Below are 24,961 nucleotides of genomic sequence, written 5' to 3' on the forward strand. Positions count from 1 at the left end.
CCTGCACTGCCGCTATAACAGAGCGGAGAGTCTCCATCCGGAAGTGCCGAACTTCCAAGGCCCGATGGACCCCTTTGTGGTCGAGGATAGGCCGGACAAAAACTCCTTTCTTAGGAACCACAAAGTAAATGGAGTAACGTCCCTTGCCAGGGTGATCTTCTGGCACCGGAACGACCGCACCCAGGCGGATCAGATTGTCCAAAGTCTGCTGCACTGCCACAGCTTGACCGGAGACTAGCAGGGAGAGTGCACAGACCCGATTCTTAAGGGTCGGCAGGACTCTAGCTTGTAGCCATCTCTGATGACTTCCAGCACTCAAGCGTCTGAAGTTACCCTGGTCCACTCGCCCAGAAACGAAGATAGGCGTCCTCCAATCTGCTCTGGGCCATGGACCAGCGCCCCGTCATTGGGTACGAGACCCTGGGGGAGGACCGGAGGAGCCACCTCCGGGACGGCGATCTCTGCGAAAGGAATGCTGCTTGGGGGAGAAATTCCTTTTGATGGAAGAGGGGGCAGAGGAGCTCGACTTGCCCGGGCAATACCGACGGGCTTCCTGAAACCGTCCTTTGGAGGGACCGGGGCAGGCACCACAGGCCTGAGCCCTGACCTCTGGTAACCTCTTGCCCTTAGACGTGCCGAGATCGGTCACAATCCTGTCCAGCTCGACCCCAAAGAGCAGCTTGCCTTTAAAAGGCAACTTAGCCAGGCGAGACTTAGAGGCGCGGTCAGCAGACCAATGCTTCAGCCAAAGCCACCGCCGTGCAGAGACTGTCTGAGCCATACCTTTAGCTGAGGCCCACAAGACATCATACAGCCAGCCTGCCAAGTAGTCCAAGCCCGATTCCAGGGCTGGCCAATCAGCCCTCAAGGAAGGATCCGAGGGAGAAGCCCACTGCGCAAGCGTCAGGCACGCCCTGGCCACAAAGGAGCCACAAATTGAGGCCTGTAAACTTAAAGCAGCTGCCTCGAAGGACGACTTTAAAGCCGCCTCCAAACTCCTGTCTTGGGCATCTTTTAGGGCCGTGCCACCTTCCACCGGCAACGCCGTTTTCTTAGTCACCGCAGTGATTAAAGAATCCACGGTAGGCCCAAGAAAGGCCTCCCGTTCACCTTCAGGCAGAGGATAGAGGCGGGACATAGCCCTAGCCACTTTAAGGCTCGCTTCTGGGAAATCCCATTGAGCCGAATCAAGATGTGCATTCATGCACGTGGAAGGTTGTAGGTGGGCGCTTAGTCCCCCGCATAATGGCAGAGCCAACAGAGGCTGAGGGAGAGACGTCCTCCGGAGAGGAACTCTTCAAAATGCTCATGGCCTGAACAAACAGGCTGGGCAAATCCTCTGAGCGAAAGATCCGTGCTGCAGAGGGGTCATCCGCTCCATCCGAGCGGGAATCCGTCTCCTCCAAGGAATCCCCAAAGGACCGTTGGGAGAACTCACATAAGCTGCCCTCATCTACATCAGAGTCCTCTAGGGCCTGGAAGTCCACCCAAGGGCGTTTGCTTCCGGAGGCCTCAGCCCCTTGATCAGAGGGGGGAGCCGGGGCAGCGTTTATCATAAGAAAAGCCTGATGTAGCAGCAAAATGAACTCAGGGGAGAAACCCCCTAGACTGTGCACTTCTGCCGCCTGGGCCAAGGCCCTAGACGCATCCTATACCGGCGCTCGCAAGAGCGGAGGAGAAACATGCTGCACATCCAAAATGGCGTCCGAGGAGCCGCACGGGAAAAACGGTGCTTAACTTTGGCCGCTTTCTTGCCGTCGCCCGAAACAAGGGCGACCATAGCATTAACGTCTCCCAGCTCGAGGGCGGCCCAAGAAGAAGCCGTCCGAGCAGAGTGGCCGGCCAACATGGAGTGGGCGAGCAGCGGGGGATGGGCGCTTATGGCGGGAAAAACCGCCGCACCAGAGGAAGAACCGGGACACTGACCGGACTCCAAACTGATGATGCCCAACAAAGGCGATTCAGGCTTTGAAAACCCCCGCATCCCCGCTAGACGCACACACGCGGTCCGAGGAGCAAATCTTCGCGCCCTCGCCCTCCGACGCCATAAGCCACATGGAGACCGAACGGGAAACCCCCTACCCGCTATAAAAGGTAAAATTACCTGCTTCTTGCTCCGAGCTGTAACGAACTGGTGTCCCTGTGAGCAGCTGCAATAAACGCTGATATAAATGTTGAAATAAACGCCCTTAAAGGACGTTCAAATTTTTTTTTTTTTTTTTTTTTTAAACGGAGCCAGCGGGAGGGGGGAGAAAAGGAGGGACCTGGCACCACCAGGTTTGCACTTGCTCAAGAAGAGCCCTCAACCCCAGGTACTCAACAAAATCTAAGAATTAGGCTTGGAGACCTAGCCAGAGCTGCTGCTGTGTGTGACCACCACCTGCTGAGATAGAGAACATACTGAGGAGTTTCCGGCAGCACATGACCACATATAGGGAGGCAAAAGGATTGCTCTCTATCTCCACCTGCTGGTAGATGGACACAACCCACCAGTCTATGGATTGATCAGCATGATGATATGGAATATGTGATTAACCAACTGCTTTACAATAGGCTAGACAGGCGCACTCCCATTCCAGCCTATTAACGTCCACGGTAGTGCACGACAAAGCACCCAGCGAACCGAAAACATAATACTAAAGAACCAAAACACTGGTTACAAATACCGTTTGCTTCATAAAGCACTGACGGCCATCAAAACAAAGAACAGATTGAGGATTCCATGACCTCCTCAACGGAGCCTCCTGACCTTATAACAGCAGAACAGCGACTAGAGCTACACTGCTCCATGCCCAGGACATCACTCCCAAGCATCTTACTGTGAGTAACCTATCTATCCCAAACTGACAACAAAATGAACACAATCAAAATACTTCTGGTAATCTATTCCCTCTCACTGATCCACCTAGCACTATCCACCCCATTCACAGAACATTACTTCATACCTATCCTACAAAATCACCAAAAGCTGATCAGCCATTCCACTCTCCACCAAACTGACACCACAATAAAGGAAGATCATCCAAACACAGACAACACCAACAAAACGGAAGAAATGACCATAACAAAACGACCACCACCCAAGGAATGACAACTAACAAAAATCAACCTAACACCAGCAGACCCATACCAAAATATCCAGGTGGGTTACCTAGGTCTGTAATTAACAAAACAACAACAATATCAGACTGGACTACCTCAGAAAACCTCGATCTTATCTTTATCAATGAAACATGGATTCACAACCAAAGGGACCCCATAATCCTTGAACTAAGCCCTTCGGGCTACAAAATCGCTCATTGGACCAAACTGGAAAAGAGAAGCGGAGGCACAGCACAGCACTAATCTACAGAGAACAATTCACCATCAAAACCATGACCGACTCCATAACACCACAACTACAAATTGCCTCATTTAGAATCCATAACAATTCCCTGATCGATCACCTGAACTGCGTCCTGTTCTACAGACCACCCGGCAACTGGAACGAAACCCAGCCCATTTTCACAGACTTCATATCAAACAATTGTGTAAACAGCTCCAACACACTAATACTAGGTGACATTAACCTTCACTTAGAGGACCCCAACTCCACCAACATACGGGAATGTAAAGAATTCCTACAGTCCTGGGATCTCAAATGGCCTCACATGCAACCGACCCATATCAAGGGTCACACATTGGACCTGCTATCACATAAATTGTCCACAGACCACAACCTATTAATAACAGAAATCAAATGGACAGCAACACCTTGGACTGACCGTTACAAATTGATCCTAACTTTAAACTGGCGGAAGAAGGGTTCAAACTGCAAACTAGAACATACAAACTATACTACAAGAGGGCAAATAGATCCACAAGTATTCTGGCAACATTCGACATGGTAAACCACAATATACTACTAAGACTACTCAGCCACACGAGCATGACAGCATGCATTAATTCATTTATTAACTGCATGCTGTGTTGGGGGCAGGTTATGGGCAGAGAATAAAGCATGGACTGCACACTGCAGTTAGCACAGGTGCACTTACCGCTTCATCAAGAGAAGGCAGCAGTAAGTGCTCTCCTGCTAACTGCAAACAGGCCTAACGTGTGGTAAAGAACATTTCAGTGCACTAACTGCAGAGGATGTGCTAGGCACTCCCCAAACAGTTACCTCACCGCCTTTGAACTTATTATTTGCTCTTAAAGCATGTTAACTGGAAAAACTTGCTACATTTTAGTCAGAGGGCCCATAAGATTCCAAAAGCTGCAAGAAGCTATAAGGAATTATCATTTCTTCTATAAGCAGGATTCAATGAAACATTCATGAAGATGTCCTAATTTAACATTTGTGAAACTCAAGATTTTTAATGGAGGAACAAATAAAATACAAAAGTGCTTTCATCAACTTTAGCATTTAAGTTTGTATGACATGTTAAAGCTAAGCAGTAATCTGATATTCTATCATTCTCCATGGCTACATTTGACGTCTATTTTCAATTTTCAAGTCTGTGATGTAGAATTTGCTTAACTGTATATGGAATATTTCAAGGACATTTAACCTAACAGAGAGGGAAGATTATTTCAATGAGAATTTTAAAAATCCAGTCATTTAAATTATTTCTAAATAAAATACTGAAGCAGAATTTTTTTCTCATCTCTTACAATGAATATCAATGTTACTTTTCCAAGTGCTTAGAGAAAAAAAATGTATTAAGATGTCACCAAATAAATATGTAATACATTGTGTTCACATTGCAGGAGTTCATATACACAGTATAAACTGTGAAAGCAGCTACAAAAAGTAAGTTTGAAACACTGGTTGCTGTATTCTTTCAGTATAGTACAAACTCTCGCCACCACAAATATTTCAAGTCAAACTCTGTACAGAGTCCATTGAAAGAGATACCTACAAAAAGTTTATTTGCAAAATGCCTCCTAGCACAGCTAAACACTGCGGTAAGTGGTCATGTCTTTTGGCTCACTACTTGGAACACACCAGTCATCTGCTTCATGGCTCGATTTATAATGTCTCCAAGCTGATTTGTTGTAGACAGGCAGTCTTTCTATTGAATCTGTTGATAATGCCTGAAAGAAAAGAATAATCAGCTTTATGTTCACTGAACAAGATGTAAGTATACTTAAAACTTCATTTATAGTAGACAACACACCTTTACGTAGATTGCAGCATCTGTCCCATAACCCTCCAATGAATATAGTTTCAGATCTCCTTGAAAGTATTGTGCATACAAACGAGAAATAGGCAAGCCATAACCAAATCCTGCCTGATACAGAGAAGACAATACATTTGATTTAAACAGATAAAGTATCAAACACGTTCTGGTACAAGAACCTGTCAAAAAAAAAAAAAAAAAAAAAAAAGAGAGAGGCATAAGGCTGTCAACTGGATCCAGATTTACAGGACAGGGCTTATCCAGTCCTGTGCATGCTTTTCTTAAGGAATGCAATGGGGGAATCAGAACTATAAGACTAAGTCCCAGCATGCACTGTGGTAAATCCAAGACTGGATCAACCCTGTCCTACAAATCTGGATCCAGTTGGCAGCTTTAGTAGGCAGGCACATTCAGTCCCAACTTTTTCTCTCATCCCCAAAGTATTCCTTTCCTCAGCAGCTGAAAGAATAGCAGTCAGTGTGCATAATTTTTCCAGCAGATAGTATGTGCATTCTATTTGGTAAGTAAAATTACACACATTGATCAGACTGCCATTTTATGAACATATTTTTTACCCCCACAAAAGGCACAGAAGTTTCTGAATCCTATAAGAAGATAATGTACATCTAAAATGAAATAAAAATGGTTTAAAAACAAGTCTGGTGGGACATGGAAATGTCAGTTATGAAAATGTCCCTAAAAAGCAGTGCAAATACGCTTTATAGAATGTGACTAACAGTGACCAACATGCACACACAATTCCTTGCAAGTCTTCACATCCTAGAATACTTTTCACATCCTGCTGCCTAATAAAAACATTCCAAATACCTTAAAGTGAGAGTTTGTTTTACTGATCAACACAGTATGTTTTCAGTGTGAAAGAATTACAGAAATATTCAAAAAGTTATTCATATACAGCATATTTGGACAATTACCATTCAAAATAGTTTACAATGAAAGTCACAATCTTAACAATAAAGATTATTATACAAAAAAATATAACTATCTAGAAAAAGGTTGAACTTTCCATTCTATTTTTATATCCTCAGAACCTGAAAGAAAACAAATGATCTTTAAGGAAAAGTTAAAAGCTCTATAATTTGATAAGGAAGACTAAATGCTAACAGTTTTAGCATGTAACACTCCTTTTAGCTGTTACCAGCAGACATCCCTGATGCAGAATAATGGTTTTACTGGAGAATAAGAAATCAAATCAAAAGAAGTCCCGATTGCATAAGCCTTCACACCCCATCACTCCACATCTGGTAGAAGCCTCTTTTGCAACAACAGCCATGCATTATTTAGGATAATTATCTGCCAAACTCTGCACGGCAGATCATTTTTGCCCATTTTTTTTTTTTGGGGGGGGGGGGGTAGAATTGTTCAAGCTTCTTCTAGTAGACCGGAGGATCAGATCTTGCTACAGATTGTCTACTGGATTCAGCTTTGGACTTTGGGCCAAATACATTTCTTTCTTCTTGCTCTATTGTTTTTATGTTGTACTTAGGATCACTATTGTATTAAATGGTAAGAGGTTGATATTCAGTCTGTGGCTGTCAGTGTTTTTTGTTTTATAAATGCCGACCCCAAAAAAGTGTTATCCTGTTTAGCAGCCATATTCAGACCACTAACTGGATAATAAAGTAGGCAAAAGCAGGACAGCCTTTTTGCTGTCCTCTCTTATCTGTGGGCAGATGATCAAAAGCCCCGAGCTGTTCCAAACAGCTCTCTAAAAACAGCACTGGAACAGTGTGGGGCATTATTAGACCTATGATCAGAGATAAGGACATGCAAATTTAAGTACACAATTATCTCTGATCATGGGGTAGAAGTGCGGGGAGAATTGTGCCTGAGCATGCGCTTAGCACAATCCTCTCGCACTTGTTTGACAGGTCTGGGCTGTCAAAAGTCTGCCCAGCACTATCCCCGCCTCCGGCTGTGCCACCCAATCTCGGCTAAGCTCCTTAGGATCTATTCTTTCTGAACAGGATTCCTTTATGTTTATCCCATTCAGAATTTTGTAGACCTTGGCTATATTTCCTCTCAGCCATCTTTCTTCCAAGCTGAACAGCCCTAAATTCTTTAGCCTTTCCGTATGAAAGAGACATTCCAAGCCATTTATCGATTTGGTTGCTAGTTTGAACCTCATCTTTTTTGAGATACAGTGACCAGAACTGCACACAATACTCAAGGCGAGGTTGCATCATGGAGCGATACAGAGGCAATATAGTATTCTTCTTATTTACCATCCCTTTCCTAATAATTCCTAGAATCCTGTTTCCATTTTTGGCTACTGCCACACACTGGGCAACTATATAGAGGAGTTATTTTTACTCTTATTTCTGCACCAGTATAGCTAAGTATTTTCTGTATTTACAGATTATAATTTTATAGTAAACTTTTAGAATTTATACTTTCATCTGTGCAATCTTTAAAGAGGGTTATTATGGAATGGAAATAAGGAATCTGTCTTACGAAGAGACCTGGTTGGTATGCTTTTATAACAAAACAAATTTTAACAACAGATTAGTGATTTTTTTTTGCCTTTTAAATTATTTTAATTTTTGACTAGTTATGTATGTTACACAGGGGCTCATTTTCAAAGCACTTAGACTTACAAAGTTACATAAGTTACTATGGAACTTAAGCCTAAGTGCTTTGAAACTACGCTTCATAGCCAGTCTTCAGTTGTGGTGTGTATGGATTCTGGCTCTGGGTTTGTTTGTAAAGTTTATGCTACGTTTCATATGTTCCAGTTTATACTCATCATGTACCCCTGATGTAGCCTGTCAGCAAATGTGTCAGGCTTTACATGACCACTATTTGATTTAAAGTACAGAGCTATTTGTCTTTTGTTTTTCTATTCACATTTTCATTTTATTAGGCACAGTGACCTCATCTTAAACCGGCTCAGACTGAGCCATATGGGAGATCCAACCAAAAGGAGGTCCACTGTCATAGACTCAACTGCTACAAATCCGTCCAGGAGCTACTGATCTCTATGTAAGGACATTCAAGACCTTCCCTTCTAAGCATACTGTTACCTTTTTTTTTTTTGGGGGGGGGGGGGGGGGGAGAAGAGGTCAAAATGGCCTCTTCTGGGGGAATAATGGACCCAGTACAGGAGGACTCTGGAGCCATTGTATAACACTGCCTGGGGAAAGACTAGAGATTCCCTCACATCCAAAGAAAAACATGACTGTCCTGAATACAGTACATCTCTTCAACTAACTGTGGTCTTAAACATATGGGCAAAAATATACGCCTAAATGAGCCAACACTATTTCTTCTTTACTTGGGAAGGGAATATAGGCCCTTCATTCTTGGACACTTTAAGGCTAGAATTGGCGAAAGCCCTATCTCCAAGGATCAGATGTAGCAGGAGGACTGGGGGGGGGGGGGGGTTGGAAGAGGCTTATGAGCACCCAGTAATATGGGCTCCCCACTACAGACAAAATATCTCTCATGGTTCATCCAAGAGCTATCCCTCTCCTGAATAACCTCCTCAGCAAGACATTATGCCCTCCTGAGGTGGCAACATCCAATTATTTGCTACATTGGCTACCTTCTCCTCTAGCCCAGCCTGTTCCATAGGTGTCTCAGACAACAAAGTGTTCTAGCATCCCAAACTTTGCCAAGGCCAACTTGGGGTTCCCTCCATGCAGAGATATAATTAGGGCTAGAAGGGCTTAAAGCTGACCCAAAAGGCACTGACCAAGCACTACAACCCTACAATTTTCTCTTTTTATTGCTTGCTGAAATAGCTCAGAACTCAAAATGTGCAGGCTCTGCAACACCTTTAGGGTAGATACACAGCTCCCAATTAACCTCATTTGTTTAATGGAGGGAAAGAGACAGACATACTCTTCATTTTTTTGGTCTGAAGCGACAGTAAAACGGTTGCCAATTCAAAAACCAAGAGCACCCAATGAGGTCCTGTTTGATGCAGACCACTGTACTGCCCACAGCTCAAACATAAGAATAGCCATACTGGGTCAGACCAATGGTCCATCTAGCCTACTCTCCTGCTTCCAACAGTGGCCAATCCAGGTCATAAGTACCTGGCAGAAACCCAAATAGCAACAATCCATGCTACCAATCCCAGGGTAAGCAGTGGCTTACCTATGTCCCTCTCAATAGCACATTATGGACTTTTCCTCCAGGAACTTGTTCAAACCTTTTTTTTTAAACCCAGATACACTAGCCACTGTTACCACATCCTTTGGCAAAAGTTCCAGAGCTTAACTATTTGTTGAGTGAAAAAAATATTTCCTCCCCTATTTGATTTAAAAGCATTTCCATGTAACTTCGAGTGTCCCCTAGTCTTTGTACTTTTTGAAAGAGTAAAAAAAAAAAAAAAAAATGGCTCACTTCTACTCATTCTATATCACTCAGGATTTTGTAGACCCCAATCATATTCACCCTTCAGCCGTCTTTTCCAAGCTGAAGAGCCCTAACCTCTTTAGCTTTTCCTCATATGAGAGGAGTTTATCCCTTTTATCATTTTGGTCACTCTTCTTTGAGCCTTTTCTAATTCTGCTATACATTTTTTGAGATACAGCGACCAGAACTGTATACAATACTCAAGGTGAGGTCAAACCATGGCGTGATACAGAGGCGTTACAGTATTCTTTGTCTTATGTACTACCCCTTTCCTAATAATTCCTAGCTTCCCGTTTTAGCCAATCGCTGCACACTGGGCATAAGATTTAGCATATTGTCTACAACAGCACCTAGATCTTTGTCTTGGGTGCTGACCCCCAAGGTGGACCCCAGCATCAGGTAGCCCACCATATTCATGCATTACCCTAGATCACGGGTTCTCAATCCAATCATCGGGACACACCTAATCAGATTTTCAGGATACCCACAATGAATATGCTTAGGATACATTTGCATACCATGGAGGCAGTGCATGCAGATCATTGGGGATATCCTAAAACTTGATTAGGTGTGTCCTGAGGACTAGGTCAAGAACCCCTGACCTACATGTTTCATTACAAGTGTCATATGCCCATCATACAGCTTTTAGTAGTGGCTTCTTTGAACCCTCCCATACACCCATATTTGTGGATTAATCTTTAAAATTGTTGGTCAATGTTTTTCCCAGTACCTTATTTCAAACACAGGAAACAATTCTTGAAGCCCCACTATATACCTTTGAATAACTATCCTGAAGTTCAACATGCTTCAAAACTCACTTTGTACGACAGAACAGCTTGATAATTCATCCAAGAGTATGGAGATCAGCTCATAAGAACATAATTGCCATACTGGGACAGACCGAAGATCCATCAATCCCAGTTTCCTGTTTCCATCAATGGCCAATCCAGGTCACAAGTACCTGGCAAGATCCCAAAATAGTACATTTTATGCTGCTTATCCTAGAAATAAAATATACACAAAGTGTATGAATGCAAATATAATGAACGTAGAGACTAAGTAATTGTTGTAAAGTGAGGTAGAGTCTCATATATTCAACACGGTAATATTTTTTCACTCAATAGGTGAATAACTCGTGTTCATAGCTTAATCATTGACTCAGCCTCCACCATCCTATTTCTATCATTAATTTGTGACTATAAGCTGGTACAACATTCTTAATCCAGCACTTATCTTAGGCAGGTTGGTGCACTCTTGAACCCCGACAGGTCTCCGTTTCGTATTGACTTTATCAAGGGGAAGTCACCAATTCCAATCACTGAGTGAACACCCACACACGTTCGAGGCAGTGATCTGTCGGGGTTCAAGAGTGTACCAACCTGCCTAAGATAAGTGTTGGATTAAGAATGTTGTACCAGCTTATAGTCACGAATTAATGACTCCCCCTTGATGACTCCCCCTTGATAAAGTCAATATGAAACGGGGACCTGTCGGGGTTCAAGAGTGTAGCAACCTGCCTAAGATAAGTGTTGGATTAAGAATGTTGTACCAGCTTATAGTCACGAATTAATGATAGAAATAGGATGGTGGAGGCTGAGTCAATGATTAAGCTATGAACACGAGTTAGTTATTCACCTATTGAGTGAAAAAATATTACTGTGTTGAATATATGAGACTCTACCTCACTTTACAACAATTACTTAGTCTCTACGTTCATTATATTTGCATTCATACACTTTGTGTATATTTTGTTTGCGATTTTTTACACTTGACAGAAGGTCCACATTTGTTTGGCAGTTATCCTAGATATAAGCAGTGGATTTTCCCAAGTCCATCTTAATAATAGCTTATGGACTTTTAAGATATCCAAACCTTTTTTAAACCCTGCTAACTGGTTTAACCACATTCTCTGGCAATGAATTCCAGAGTTTAAATTACATGTTGAGTGAATAAATATTTTCTCCGATTTGTTTTAAATTTACTATATATTGTAGCTTCATTGCGTGCCCCCTGGTCCCAGTATTTTTGGAAAGAGTAAGCTAGCGATTGTCTACCCATTCCATTCCACTCACTATTTTATATACCTCTATCATATCTCTTCTGTGCCATCTTTTCTGCAAGCTGGACAGCCCTAGCCACTTCTGCCTTTCCTCATAGGGGAGTTGTCCCATTTGCTTTTTCATTTTCGCCACCCTTCGCTGTACTTTTTCTAATTCAACTATATCTCTTTTGAGATACAGTGACAGAATTGCACACAGTATTCGAGGTGCGGTCGCACCATGGAGCAATACAAAGGCATTATAAACATCCTCATTTTTGTTTTCCATTCCTTTCGTAATAATACCTAACATTCTATTTGCTTTCTTCGCTAATGCCGCACACTGAGCAAAGGGTTTCTACAAATCAACAATGACACTTAGATCATTTTCATGGGTCGGTGACTAATATGGAACCTTGCATCACATAGCTATAGTTCAGGTTCTTCTTTCCCACATGCATCACTTTGCACTTGCTCACATTAAACATCATCTGACATTTGGATGCCCAGTCTCATGAAGTCCTCTTGTGATTTAACAACTTTGAATAACTGTGTCATCAACAAATGTAATTACCTCACTAGTTATTCCCATATCTAGATCATTTATAAATATGTTAAAAAGCAGTGGTCCCAGTATAGACCCCTTGCGGAACCCCACTATCAACCCTTCTCCATTGAGAATACCGACCATTTAACCCTACTCTCTGTTTTCTACCTTTTAACCAGTTTTTAATCCACAACAACACACTACCTCCTAGCCCATGATTTTCCAATTTCATCTGGAGTCTTTCACAAGGTACTTTGTCAAATGCCTTTTGAAAATCCAGATACACAATACCGATTGGCTCACCTTTATCCACGTTTGTTCACCCCTTCAAATAAATGATTGGTGAGGCAAGATTTCCCTTCACTAAATCCACATTGGCTTTGTCTCATTAATCCATGCTTTTGAATATGCTCTGTAATTTTGTTCTTTATAATAGTCTCTACCATTTTGCCCAGCACCGACGTCAGGCTCACCAGTCCATAATTTCCCAATCTCCTCTGGATCCTTTTTTTAAAAATTAGCGTTACATTGGCCACCCTCCAATCATCTGGTACCATGCTTATTTTAAAGATAAATTACATATTACTAACAATAGTTCTGCAAGATCATTTTACAATTCTATGAGTACTCTGGCAGGTATACCATCCAGAGTACAGGCGATTTGCTGCTCTATTTGTCAAATTGCCCCATTACATCCTCCAAGTTTACAGAGATTTGATTCAGTTTCTCTGACTCGTTAGCATGGAATACCATTTGTGGCACCACTCTCTCCCACATCTTCGGTGAAGACTGAAGCAAAACATTCATCTCTCCACTATGGCCTTGTCTTCCCTGAGTGCCCCCTTTACCCCTGGGTCATCCAGTGGTCCAACTGATTCCCTTGCCAGCTTCTTACTTTTAATATACCTAAAAAAGTTTGTGTTTTTGCCTCCAATGCAATCTTCTTTTCAAAGTCTCTTTGCTTCCTTATCAGAGCTTTGCATTTGAATTGCCATTCCTTATATTGTTTCCCATTATTTTCAGTTGGATCCTTCTTCCATATTCTGAAGTATTTTCTTTTAGCTCTAATAGCTTCCTTCACCTCACTTTTTAACCATACCGGCTGTCATTCGTTCTTCCTTCCTCCTTTTTCAATACATGGATTATATTTGGCCTGAGCTTCCAGAATGGTATTTTTGAACAGCATCCATACCTGATATACATTTTAGACCTTTGCAGCTGCTCCTCTAAGTTTTTTTTTTTTTAATTTTCTTCTTAAATGTTTATATATTGGATTTCCTGTGTGTACTTACTCCAGAGCTTATCAAATCTGATCATGTTATGATCAATCATCAAGCTCAACTACTGTGATTGGACACAACCGGCTATATTTGACACATTATGGGCCTCAGGCAATTTTTGAAAACCGAACTCATTTATGTTTGCTATAACAGGGGGTGTTTTGTGGATCAAGACTCTTTGGTTTCTTATTCTTAATTGCATTTTCAGTATTTCAATCATTGTACCTTCATGCTGGCATGCAGAGTATGTTGTTTAGACCAGAAAAAGAAATTCCTACTTTTAACACATTGTGAATTTTTTTTTAATTTAAAATTTCTATTCCACCTAGCTTCAAGGGGTAAAGTGATCACATCAGTAAAATATTTAACCATCAAAACAATTTACATAATACACAAAATCACTATTACTAAAGACTAAAATCAAATTGATGAGCAGTTAGTATCAAACAGACAAAAAAAAAGGGGCAGCCCTACAGTCCAATGCAAAGTGTTCTGTACCTTGGGGGGTGGGGGCCCAGCTTCACCTACTGTCTTGGCTTATGCTGTTTTAGACAGTGGAATGTTTAAAAAATACACAACGGTGTGAAGACTTTTGGCATTCTATGATACATATACAAACACATTGATAGATAAAAATACATTAGAGTCTAGCACTACTTATGTAGTATTTCACATGATACTGAAAAAGAGTGAATTTGTACACATTTAAGATTTTACAATAATAAATATTTTTACAGACCAGGGGTGCTGCTCTTGAGGTCTCAACATGAGGGCGAGGTGCTGTTGAATACATATAATTAAACAGTCTCTCAATTTTTCTCAGAGGAACACCACCACCACGATCACTTATCTAGAATAAAAGGTAAATTACTTAAGATATGCTGTGATGTTTTACAAAATTTTCCCCTATTGTAAGAAAAATTAGAAGAGGATAGGATAACTATGCAGTGCAATCCATTTCCTACTATAACTGTGATAGAAAATCATCCATAGGTAAACATTTGAGGTAATGTGCCAAAATACAGATTGTATTTAGTTTCGAATCTTCAGTAGCCTGGCAAAGTGGCACTCAGGAAAACATGTAGTCTTACCTGTAAATTTCCTTTCCTTAAATTCTGGTAGACCACTCCAGAACACCCTGCCAGCAGATGGTAACCGAACACAGCTTTTCCAGCATCACCACTAGTATAAATTATTGTACAGTCCTGGAACTTACCAGTACGTTATTGACAAAGCTGATATACATTAACAGTTAAAATTGCAAACACCAGATCTAAGTTTCTCTGCAGAGTAAAAAAGTCTGGATTTCTGACATCTTCCTGCAATTAAAGAAACTCCCCTTGCAGCTATAGTCTTCCTGGGAGTGTCATGGATTAGTCTAGCAGAATTCAAGCAAAGGAAGTTAATAGATTAAGTCTAAAATTTTCCAACCCTATTCTGCTAGAAAATCCAGACAAATAGAAAGCATAAAAGCTTTAACATACTGGGCTGGGGTCAGATAAGGCTACCTAAAGGACTGCCTTCCCAAAAGCAGAATCCTCTAATTTGAACATTTCTAGAGGAAAAGTCCATAGTCTGCTATTAAGATGGACATGAGGAAGCCACTGCTTGCCCTGGGAATGATAATGTGCGATGTTGCTACTATTGGGGTTTCTGCCAGGTACTTGTGACCTGGTTTGGCCACTGCTGGAAACAGGGCTGGATGGACCATTGGTCTGACCCAGTATGGCTAATCTTATGTTAACATAAGCGTTGACATACTGGGACAGACTAAAGGTCCATCAAGCCCAGCATCCTGTTTCCAGTAGTGGCCAATCCAGGTTACAAGTACCTGTCAAGATACCAAAACAGTACATTTGATGCTGCTTATCCTAGGAATAAGCAGTGGACTTTCCCCATGTCCATCTTAATAATGGCTTATGGACTTTTCTTTTAGTAAGATATCCAAACATTTTTTAAACCCTGCCAAGCCAATCAATCACTTTCACCACACTCTCCAGCAATGATTTCCAGAACCCAGTTACTCGCAGAGTGAATACCTTCTCCGACCTATCTTAAATTTACTGATTAATAGCTTCATTGCGTGCCCCTCCCCATTCCCAGTACTTTTGGAAAGAGCAAACAAGTGATTCACATCTTACCTGTTCCACTCCACTTAATATTCCATAGACCTCCATCACATTTCCCCCAGCCGCCTCCCCTCCAAGCCAAAGAGCCCCAGTCACATCAGCCCCTCCTCACAAGGAAGTCATCCCATTCCCTCCATCACCTTCACCGCCCCTCTCCGCACCCACCCCCCTCGTGATGTGGCAACCAGAACTGCACATAGCACCCAAGGTGCGGTCTCACCATGGAGCGATACAAAGACATTATGTCAGCATGGATTCAGCCAAGGGAAGTTTTGCCTCACCAAATTGCTACTTCTCTGAGGGCGTGAATAAACATGCAGATAAAGGGGAGCCATTTGATGTAGATTTTCAGAAAGCTTTTGATAAAGTTCCTCATGAGAGACTCCTGAGAAAATTAAAGAGTAATGGGATAGGAGGCAAGGTTCTGACTCTGCTCAACATCAGAGGAAGAAGCTTCTCCAGAGTCAGAGAGAACCATATCTCAGCGCCATTCTAGAAATAAGCCTGGTCGATCCTCCAATAGACCGAGGCACTTACACACTCACTTCTCTCGGACAGCGGGTGACACGGACCAATCATGGAAGCTGGAGGAGAAGCCAGATTACTTCTTGAAGAAGTCTTATGGCATACCTTCAAACCCTTCCATAGGAGAGAAGGCAGGCTCCACCTGATGTTTTGTCCTGTACTGGTTTTGTCATAGAGATGGCAGCCACCATCCCATTTAAACTAGAGACAGAGGATAAGACTAGGTCGGAGTTGTTGACCATCTTGGACTACAACTCCCCCACTTAGGGAGGTGGTCACTGTACCCCTCCATGCTGGTCTCAGAGATGCAGAAGTGAGGAACTGGGAGACCAATCCCTGCACAGGTTGTGACCAAGAAGGTCGATTCCATTTATCGGATTCAAAAGGCTCTCAGATTCGAGAAGGCCCAGTTGCCCCACCACTTCATGGAGACTGAATCAGCTCTCAAGAGAGCCAGGAGTTCAATGGCTCATGCCTCAGCTCCCCTAGGCAGGGAGGCCCCGACACTGGACTTCTCCGACAGAAAAGTTTACCAGGCCTCAATGCTCATTTTTCACATCCAGATCTACCAGCTCTATACAACCACTTACTTGAAGTCCATGGTGTAAAGTGTAGTAAGTCTTTGTGGATACTCTCCCACTTGAGTAGGCTGCAGATCTTCATCAGCTGGCTACTAAGCAGGAGTGCCAGACATATCTAGTCAGGAGCACTTTTGATGTTGCATCCAGGCTGTCCATTTTGGGTGTGCGGATGTACAGAATCTCACGGCCACGTGTGATCTTGAACCAGCAGTTCAGGCGACCCTCAGGGGGAGGAATGCTGGCTTCGGCCTAACCCCTGGTAAGCCTTTCCTCAGCTGAATGGTTTAATGCAGAAGGAGGACAAAATTGACCCCATTCCAAATTCAGACAGGACGTCATTTCTTCCCGATGCAGACAGCAAGTACTGATAGCACAGCTCAGTACTGGCAAAAGCTACAACCGATGTTGAACCTGACAAGTGATATGATCCGAACAAATGTAGCATCACAGGCAGGGATTACTAATGATGTTTGTGCTTTTAAAGTAGGTGATCTAGTACTACGAAAGAACTTTACACATAAAACATGGAAAGATCCTGTGTATGTAGGGCCTTTTGCTATCACGGCCCTTACTCAGACCGCTGCCCGTCTGGAAGGTCATACTTCTTGGATACACTTATCAGATATTCGACGAACTAATAATATTGAAATGGACAAAGAATAAACAAACATCATGTCCCTAAACATGATGGTATTGGGATGTTGTTGTTTTGTTGTTGTTTGTTAATGGACAATGAACACATATAGACTTGTTACAGCGGCCAAGATGTTGAATTTGACTGATTGTATCATATGTGCCCACTGACTGACATCATCCTTGTCCTTGCCAGCTATGATATATGGGACTACAATGATAAAATCATGTCTGTTATCCCAATAATACCTGTGTAAGGGATGATGGAAACCTTCATTGGACAAATGAGACTATTTATAAGCAAGCCTTGCTTATGGACAAGTACCCACAGACATCATTTTGGTGTCTGATTAATAGTATGACAACTGGAAACATTCCCCTGATAAAGTGCAATTACACGCACAATGTTGTAACAGGTAATTGGTCTATAGGAGGAAATACAGTGATTGTAAATGTCACAGCCACCAAAGAAAAGTGTGGCAATAAAACAAGCTGCAATAAGACTTTAACTCAATGATATGTAACAACTGATTCAATGAATGTTAACACCTTGGAATATGCTTTTAATTTGTGTAATTTTTAATGCCACATCAGCTAATGAAAAGTAAGAATGAATGACAGTGTATTCCCCTTTGATGAAGCTCACTGTCCTATAAATTATATACCTCAAGAGATATAAAATTTGTACCCTAGTACAATTGAATCTGTTTAATGCTGTGTAACATGTGTATTAGCATGTTTGCAAAGATGTGCCAGGATGCTTTTAAAATGACAATGGTAACTGAAATCAAGAATGAATAGAACTTTAATATGTCAGCCAAAAATATTGAAAAAGCGTGCAGAAACTGAATGCCACAAACAAGGGGGGAGGAGATTTAGAAGGGAGGTAAGGAAACAGACTGGAGCTGAAACAGATGTGTGAGGCCTGAAACAATCAGTCCTCAAAGGGAGGATTTGTTGAACAAAAGTATGAAAGATGAGGAGTGGAAGGCTCCATGATTACAACTAGCTGTTTCAACACTAAAATCTCCTGGGACATGAGAAAAGAATGTGGCCCACATCAGCCGAAGGCACGGCTCCAGAAAGTCTGGCAAGAAGGGGGGCCAATAAGGGGAAACAGATGTAGCATGTTCTGCACAATAGCGTTGTGGTATTCAGAGACTTGCACGGGGATGTTGTATGGTCAGATGCCAAAGAAAAATGCTATATAAGACCAATGAGAGATCTGTACCTTAAGCATTCTGACTGCTTTGTCTGAACATGCTTCCTGCATACCTCATTAAAAGGTATGCAGTATAATTGTAAATAAACATTTTATATTGAATATGAAATTCGTCTAACCTTTTCTTCACTTCCTAGCCCTGTCCCTTCCTAATCTTTTCCCTCACCCCCTACCTCTCTCCGCTACAGGAACTCACTGCCCATCCATCGACTTTATCACCTCACCTTCTCTCCTACCCTCTTCCTCCCTCTTGGCTTTTAACCTCCGCCTCTTTCTTCCGTCCATTTTGCCTTCCCCATTCCACCTAAATACCTCTCGCCTTCGACGCCTTCGTGGCCACACCTCTCCTACTCTCCTCCGCTCTTTTACTCCTTCTCTTACTCTCAGCCGGTGACATCAATCCCAATCCTGGCCCCCCTCACCAACTATTATCCCAACTCTACAGATCTCACCGCGACCTCTCTAACCTCATCTCTATTTCTCTACTCCCCTCCTCTTCTCTGCCCTTCTCTTGCGCCCTATGGAATGCCCGCTCTATCTGTAACAAACTCGCCTATATCCAGGACCTCTTTATCTCGCGTCACCTCCATCTGCTCGCCATAACAGAAACCTGGCTCTGCCCTGATGACTCTGCTTCAGTCGCAGCCCTATGCCATGGCGGTTATCTATTTTCACATACTCCTCGCCCTGCTGGCCGTGGGGGCGGTGTTGGACTACTTCTCTCTCCCTCCTCCAGATTTCAAACCCTTCTTCCACCTCAATCTCACTGTTTTTCCTCCTTTGAAGTCCACTCTATCCGCCTTTTCTCTCCTCTGCCTCTTCGAATAGCGGTCATTTATCGTCCCCCTGATAAGTCCCTTTCATCCTCTCTCAGTGACTTTGACGCCTGGCTTGCCTTCTTCCATGATCCTTCCTCCCCCTCTCTCATCCTTGGTGACTTTAATATTCCTGCTAATGATCCTTCCAGCTCTTATATTTCCAAGTTACTCGCTTTAACGTCCTCCTTTAATCTCCAACTATGCTCCACCTCCCCCACTCATCAAAATGGTCACTGTCTTGATCTCTTCTCCTCCAACTGTTCACCCTCTAGTTTCCTTGCCTCTGATCTTCCCTCCTCTGATCACCATCTTATAACTTTCACACTTAAATCTCCTCCCTCCCAGTCCCGTCCTATCTTATCTAATTTATCTAGGAATCTTCACGATATTGACCCTTCATCTCTATCCTCCCATGTTTCAAACCTCCTCTCTACTGTGGCACCATCCACGTCTGTCAACGAGGCTCTTTCTTCTTACAACAATACTCTATCCTCTGCCTTAGACACTCTTGCACCTTTGATGACCCGCCCTGTAAGGCGTACAAAACCCCAACCTTGGCTGCCTTCTAATATCCGCTACCTACGTTCCTGTACCCGCTCCGCCGAACGCCTCTGGCGGAAATCTCGGGCCCTTGCTGATTTCTTACACTTTAAGTTCATGCTGACCTCCTTCCAATCTGTTCTTTTACATGCCAAACAGGATTATTATATCCAACTGACCAACTGTCTTGGCTCTAATCCTCGACTTCTCTTCACCACATTGAACTCTCTCCTCAAGGTGCCCCCTCCCCCAACTCCCCCTTCATTATCTCCTCAGACCCTTGCTGAATTCTTTCACAACAAGGTTCAAAAGATAAACCTTGCTTTCTCTACCTCACCACCTCTCCCTCCACTAGTCCGTTCCCCTCTCTCTCCTTCCCCTCATTCCCTTTCCTCCTTTCCTGAAGTTACTATTGAGGAAACTACACTTCTCCTTTCTTCCTCAAAATGTATCACCTGTTCCTCTGATCCCATTCCCACCCACCTTCTTAATGCCATCTCTCCTGCTCTTATTCCTTTTATCTGTCACATTCTCAACCTCTCCCTTTCCACTGCAACTGTCCCTGCTGCCTTTAAACATGCTGTGGTCACACCTTTCCTTAAGAAGCCTTCACTCGACCCTACTTGTCCCTCTAATTCCCGACCCATCTCCCTCCTTCCTTTTCTCTCCAAATTACTTGAGCGTGCTGTTCACTGCCGCTGCTTTGATTTTCTCTCATCACATGCTATTCTTGACCCACTACAATCTGGTTTTCGCCCTCTCCACTCAACCGAAACTGCGCTTACTAAAGTCTCCAATGACCTATTACTGGCTAAATCCAGAGGTCAATATTCCATCCTCATTCTTCTTGATCTTTCCGCTGCTTTTGACACTGTCGATCACAGCATACTTCTCGATACCCTGTCCTCACTTGAATTCCAGGGCTCTGTCCTTTCCTGGTTCTCTTCCTACCTCTCCCTCCACACCTTTAGTGTTCACTCTGGTGGATCCTCTTCTACTTCTATCCCTTTGCCTGTCGGCGTACCTCAGGGTTCTGTTCTTGGTCCCCTCCTCTTTTCTATCTACACTTCTTCCCTTGGTTCATTAATCTCATCCCATGGCTTTTCCTACCATCTCTATACTGATGACTCCCAAATCTACCTTTCTACCCCTGATATCTCACCTTGCATCCAAACCAAAGTTTCAGCGTGCTTGTCTGACATTGCTGTCTGGATGTCTCAACGCCACCTGAAATTAAATATGACCAAAACCGAGCTTCTCATTTCCCCCCCAAACCCACCTCCCCGCTCCCCCCGTTTTCTATTTCTGTTGATGGCTCTCTCATTCTCCCTGTCTCCTCAGCTCGAAACCTTGGGGTCATCTTTGACTCTTCTCTCTCCTTCTCTGCTCATATCCAGCAGATTGCCAAGACCTGTCGTTTCTTTCTTTACAATATCCGTAAAATCCGCCCCTTTCTTTCCGAGCACTCTACCAAAACCCTCATATCCACACCCTTGTCACCTCTCGTTTAGACTACTGCAATCTGCTTCTTGCTGGCCTCCCACTTAGTCACCTCTCCCCTCTCCAGTCGGTTCAAAACTCTGCTGCCCGTCTCGTCTTCCGCCAGGGTCGCTTTACTCATACTACCCCTCTCCTCAAGACCCTTCACTGGCTCCCTATCCGTTTTCACATCCTGTTCAAACTTCTTCTACTAACCTATAAATGTACTCACTCTGCTGCTCCCCAGTATCTCTCCACACTCGTCCTTCTCTACACCCCTTCCCGTGCACTCTGCTCCATGGATAAATCCTTCTTATCTGTTCCCTTCTCCACTACTGCCAACTCCAGACTTTGCGCCTTCTGTCTCGCTGCACCCTACGCCTGGAATAAACCTCCTGAGCCCCTACGTCTTGCCCCATCCTTGGCTACCTTTAAATCTAGACTGAAAGCCCACCTCTTTAACATTGCTTTTGACTCGTAACCACTCGCCTCCACCTACCCTCCTCTCTTCCTTCCCGTTCACATTAATTGATTTGATTACTTTATTTTTTTTTTGTCTATTAGATTGTAAGCTCTTTGAGCAGGGACTGTCTTTCTTCTATGTTTGTGCAGCGCTGCATACGCCTTGTAGCGCTATAGAAATGCTAAATAGTAGTAGTAGTAGTAGTAATACTGGCGGACATTCCATACCAAGGGGATAAACATTTTGGGGACAAGGTGTAAGAGGTCACAGACTTCATTAAAAAGCAGTCCGACACTATTAAGTCTCTCTCTCGGCCGCCTCCTTCTGCATCCTCCTCCTCGGACGTTTTCGATTGGACTTAGAAAAGGTACAGGTTTACGTCTTCTTCCCAAAAGGCACAACCACAGCACTCTCACCCTTGCCAGCAACGTACCCAAAAGGCCCAACTGGCTCCCCAGTCAATGCAAGGGATGGGTTTTGACTGGCTCCAAGACAGCACAACCATCATCCCAGTAGCCATTATGAACAACCTGCCAGTAAGGGGGAGGCTGAATTTTGTTTCTAAGAAATGTGGGCCCTCCAAATTGTCCTGCATGGTCACACTTCATTGGCAAAAATTACCTCCAAACTGCCCACTGAGAGCATCTTATTTAAGCTATCTACACAAGGAAGTGCTTTCAGAAGAACTGTCCACCTTTCTGAAAGCCAATGCGGTCAAGCCTGTTCCACCAGGGGAAGAAGGGAAGGGGGTGGGGGACCACATCCCATCCTAGACCTCAGGGGCCTGAACAAGTATCTGGTCAAAGAAAAGTTCAGGATGCTTTCTCTAGGCACTCTTCTCCCTATGATTCAGGAACATGATTAAGTCCAATGAACATAGCCAAAAGATGCTTATACCTACATGCAGATACTTCCAAGACACAGAAGTTTCTCAGATTCTTGTGTGGAAACACAATACTTGCAGTACAGAGTTCTGCATTTGACCTCATGTCAGCTCCCAGTGTCTTTACCAAATGTCTAGTGGTAGTCACTACACAGACTGGGAGTTCATGTATTTCCCTACCTGGACAATTGGCTAAGAGCACATCAAAAGAGTGTGCTCAGGAGTCTGTGCAGAGAACTATTCAGATATTGGAGCTACTAGGGAGCTAAAGCAACTGGATGCTCTGGCCTCCACTGTTCACATCACACCCATGATACGCTTCTCGAGTCAGGAGAAGACAGTTTCCTCTCAGTGGTCCACTGATTATGGAGAAAACTAACCAGGTAGCAGAAAGTCAAAGCCACTGTTGGATGGTTAGAAAGACGGAAGGAGAGGAACAACATAAAATTTAAGAAACAGCATGGTGAGAAACAAGACGCTGATGACTTTGGTGCTGAAAATTGGGTTGTTTCAGTTCTTGCTATGATATATATATTGTTTTAAACTTACTACTTGGTAGCTTAATTTCATGCCCTCTAGTCCTACTATGTTTGAAGAATAAACCAGCGATTCACGTCTAGGCATTCCACTCCACTCAGTCTTTTATACACCCCTCTCATATCTCTCCTGTGCTGTCTTTTCACTAAGCTGCAGAGCCCTAACCTTAGCCTTTCCTCAAAGGGAAGTCACCCATCCCCTTTATCATTTTTGTCACCCATCTGTACCTTTTTCTAATTCAACTATTACACAATCTTCATCCCTTCTGACCCTCCACATATACCTCAGTCGATCACTATACAACCTTGTATTTGCAATCAACCGACTGGGCAAATGCCTTGACGGTACTATGCAAGCCACATTGAGCCTGCAAATAGGTGGGAAAATGTGGGATACAACTGCATTGCTATCCCACTTGAGGACAGCATCTACCAAAATGACCTGCATGGCTGCAACGTGGCATTCAGTCCTCACATTCATATCTCACTACTGCCTTGAGCAGAATACCCAACGTGACAGACGGTTTGGTCAGATAGTACTGCAGAATAGTATCTAGAATCCAACTCCACCCTCCTAGGCCCATTATTTCTGTTCCAGACTGCACCTTCAAAACTAGCCTGAATAGAGTTCTAGGTTGATTGGTTTCTTAGACTTTGCCACTGAAAGTCCCTATTGTCCTAGCATTGTTGTTTTCGGTGAGCCTGGTAGCTAGGGATTGAAAGTTGTGAGATTATTATGGCCTGCTTGTCAGAGAAAGCAAAGTCACTTACCTGTAAGCAGGCATTCTCAGAGGACAGCATGCCAATTATTATTACAAAACCTCCCTCCTCCCCTTGGAGTAATCTTTTCCAGCTATGTTATACTGCTGGTTCAGCACTCGCAAGTCAGGCAGGAAGGCACCCGCACACTTTTTAAAGAGACAGTATGCTGGGCAGCATTCACACCAGGTTACATCAAATGTCACCTAGTTGTGAGAATAATTGGCCTGCTGTCCACGGAGAACACCTGCTACAGGTAACTGCTTTCTAGGCACTTGACAACAAAGACAGTTCTAGCACAGGATGGTCCATGGGACCTCATAATGGAAACAAGAAAAAAAAAAGCCCACTACTTTCAAATAAAAATTAAAACCATTTCCCACCTATGAGGAGAAAAGCCACTGGCCAACTGTAAGTTATAAAAAAGATTAATTCCCATTGTTTAAGGAGGACAAAACTGTGCTGATCCCAAGTGACATGTCAGAGCTCCTTAGACAAACCCCATCCACTCTGCAAGCACAAAATGCTTGTACTCTACAAGCTATGTCACCAAAATTCAGCTCTACAATATCACCATAGAACTGTATTCTAAAATTCCGCAGAAATGCAACTGATCAGCAACAGAAAAGAGGACCTATAGATTCTGAGCCTGATCACACTTGCCATTCACAGTAAGTTCACATTGATCCACAGTATTAATATTGGATTAAAATCAATTTATCTTTATACATTATCTTCTCTGATAATATCCCAAAAATGAGTGTTGTAATGAATACCTAATTATCTTTATGTAAAACTGCACTGCAAAATCTCTGTATGGTATAATCTCACAATGGGGCAAAAGTTGAAAATGATGCATTATCTTTGCTATGTCATATTATGTCATATGAAATCTACAGGGTTTTTTTTTTCATTTGTGTATTGTCAGAGACAAGTCGTTAAACATTCTGTTTGTCTTATTTCACAACACAGCAAAAGACTGG

General features: G+C 43.1%; 1 protein-coding gene across 5 annotated transcripts in view; it reads right to left on the reverse strand.

Moving 5' to 3' along the window:
* Nucleotides 1–24,961, reverse strand: part of PDK1 (pyruvate dehydrogenase kinase 1) — a 97,001-nt gene that overhangs the window by 14,184 nt on the left and 57,856 nt on the right. For 2 of the 5 annotated variants that reach the window (XM_030210133.1, XM_030210137.1), the window contains exons 9-11: nucleotides 14,150–14,260; nucleotides 5,160–5,273; nucleotides 4,354–5,076 (exon numbers count right to left, since the gene is read on the reverse strand). In XM_030210133.1, the coding sequence (XP_030065993.1) occupies nucleotides 4,936–5,076; nucleotides 5,160–5,273; nucleotides 14,150–14,260 (366 nt within the window). In that variant the 3' untranslated portion in view covers nucleotides 4,354–4,935. Of the gene's footprint in view, nucleotides 1–3,713; nucleotides 3,720–4,353; nucleotides 5,077–5,159; nucleotides 5,274–14,149; nucleotides 14,261–24,961 lie in introns of those variants that run through there. The other 3 variants (XR_003942878.1, XM_030210134.1, XM_030210136.1) reach the window with 3 other exon arrangements.

The sequence above is a fragment of the Microcaecilia unicolor genome, chromosome 7 (assembly GCF_901765095.1).
Source record: "Microcaecilia unicolor chromosome 7, aMicUni1.1, whole genome shotgun sequence".
NCBI classification, from domain to species: domain Eukaryota; kingdom Metazoa; phylum Chordata; class Amphibia; order Gymnophiona; family Siphonopidae; genus Microcaecilia; species Microcaecilia unicolor.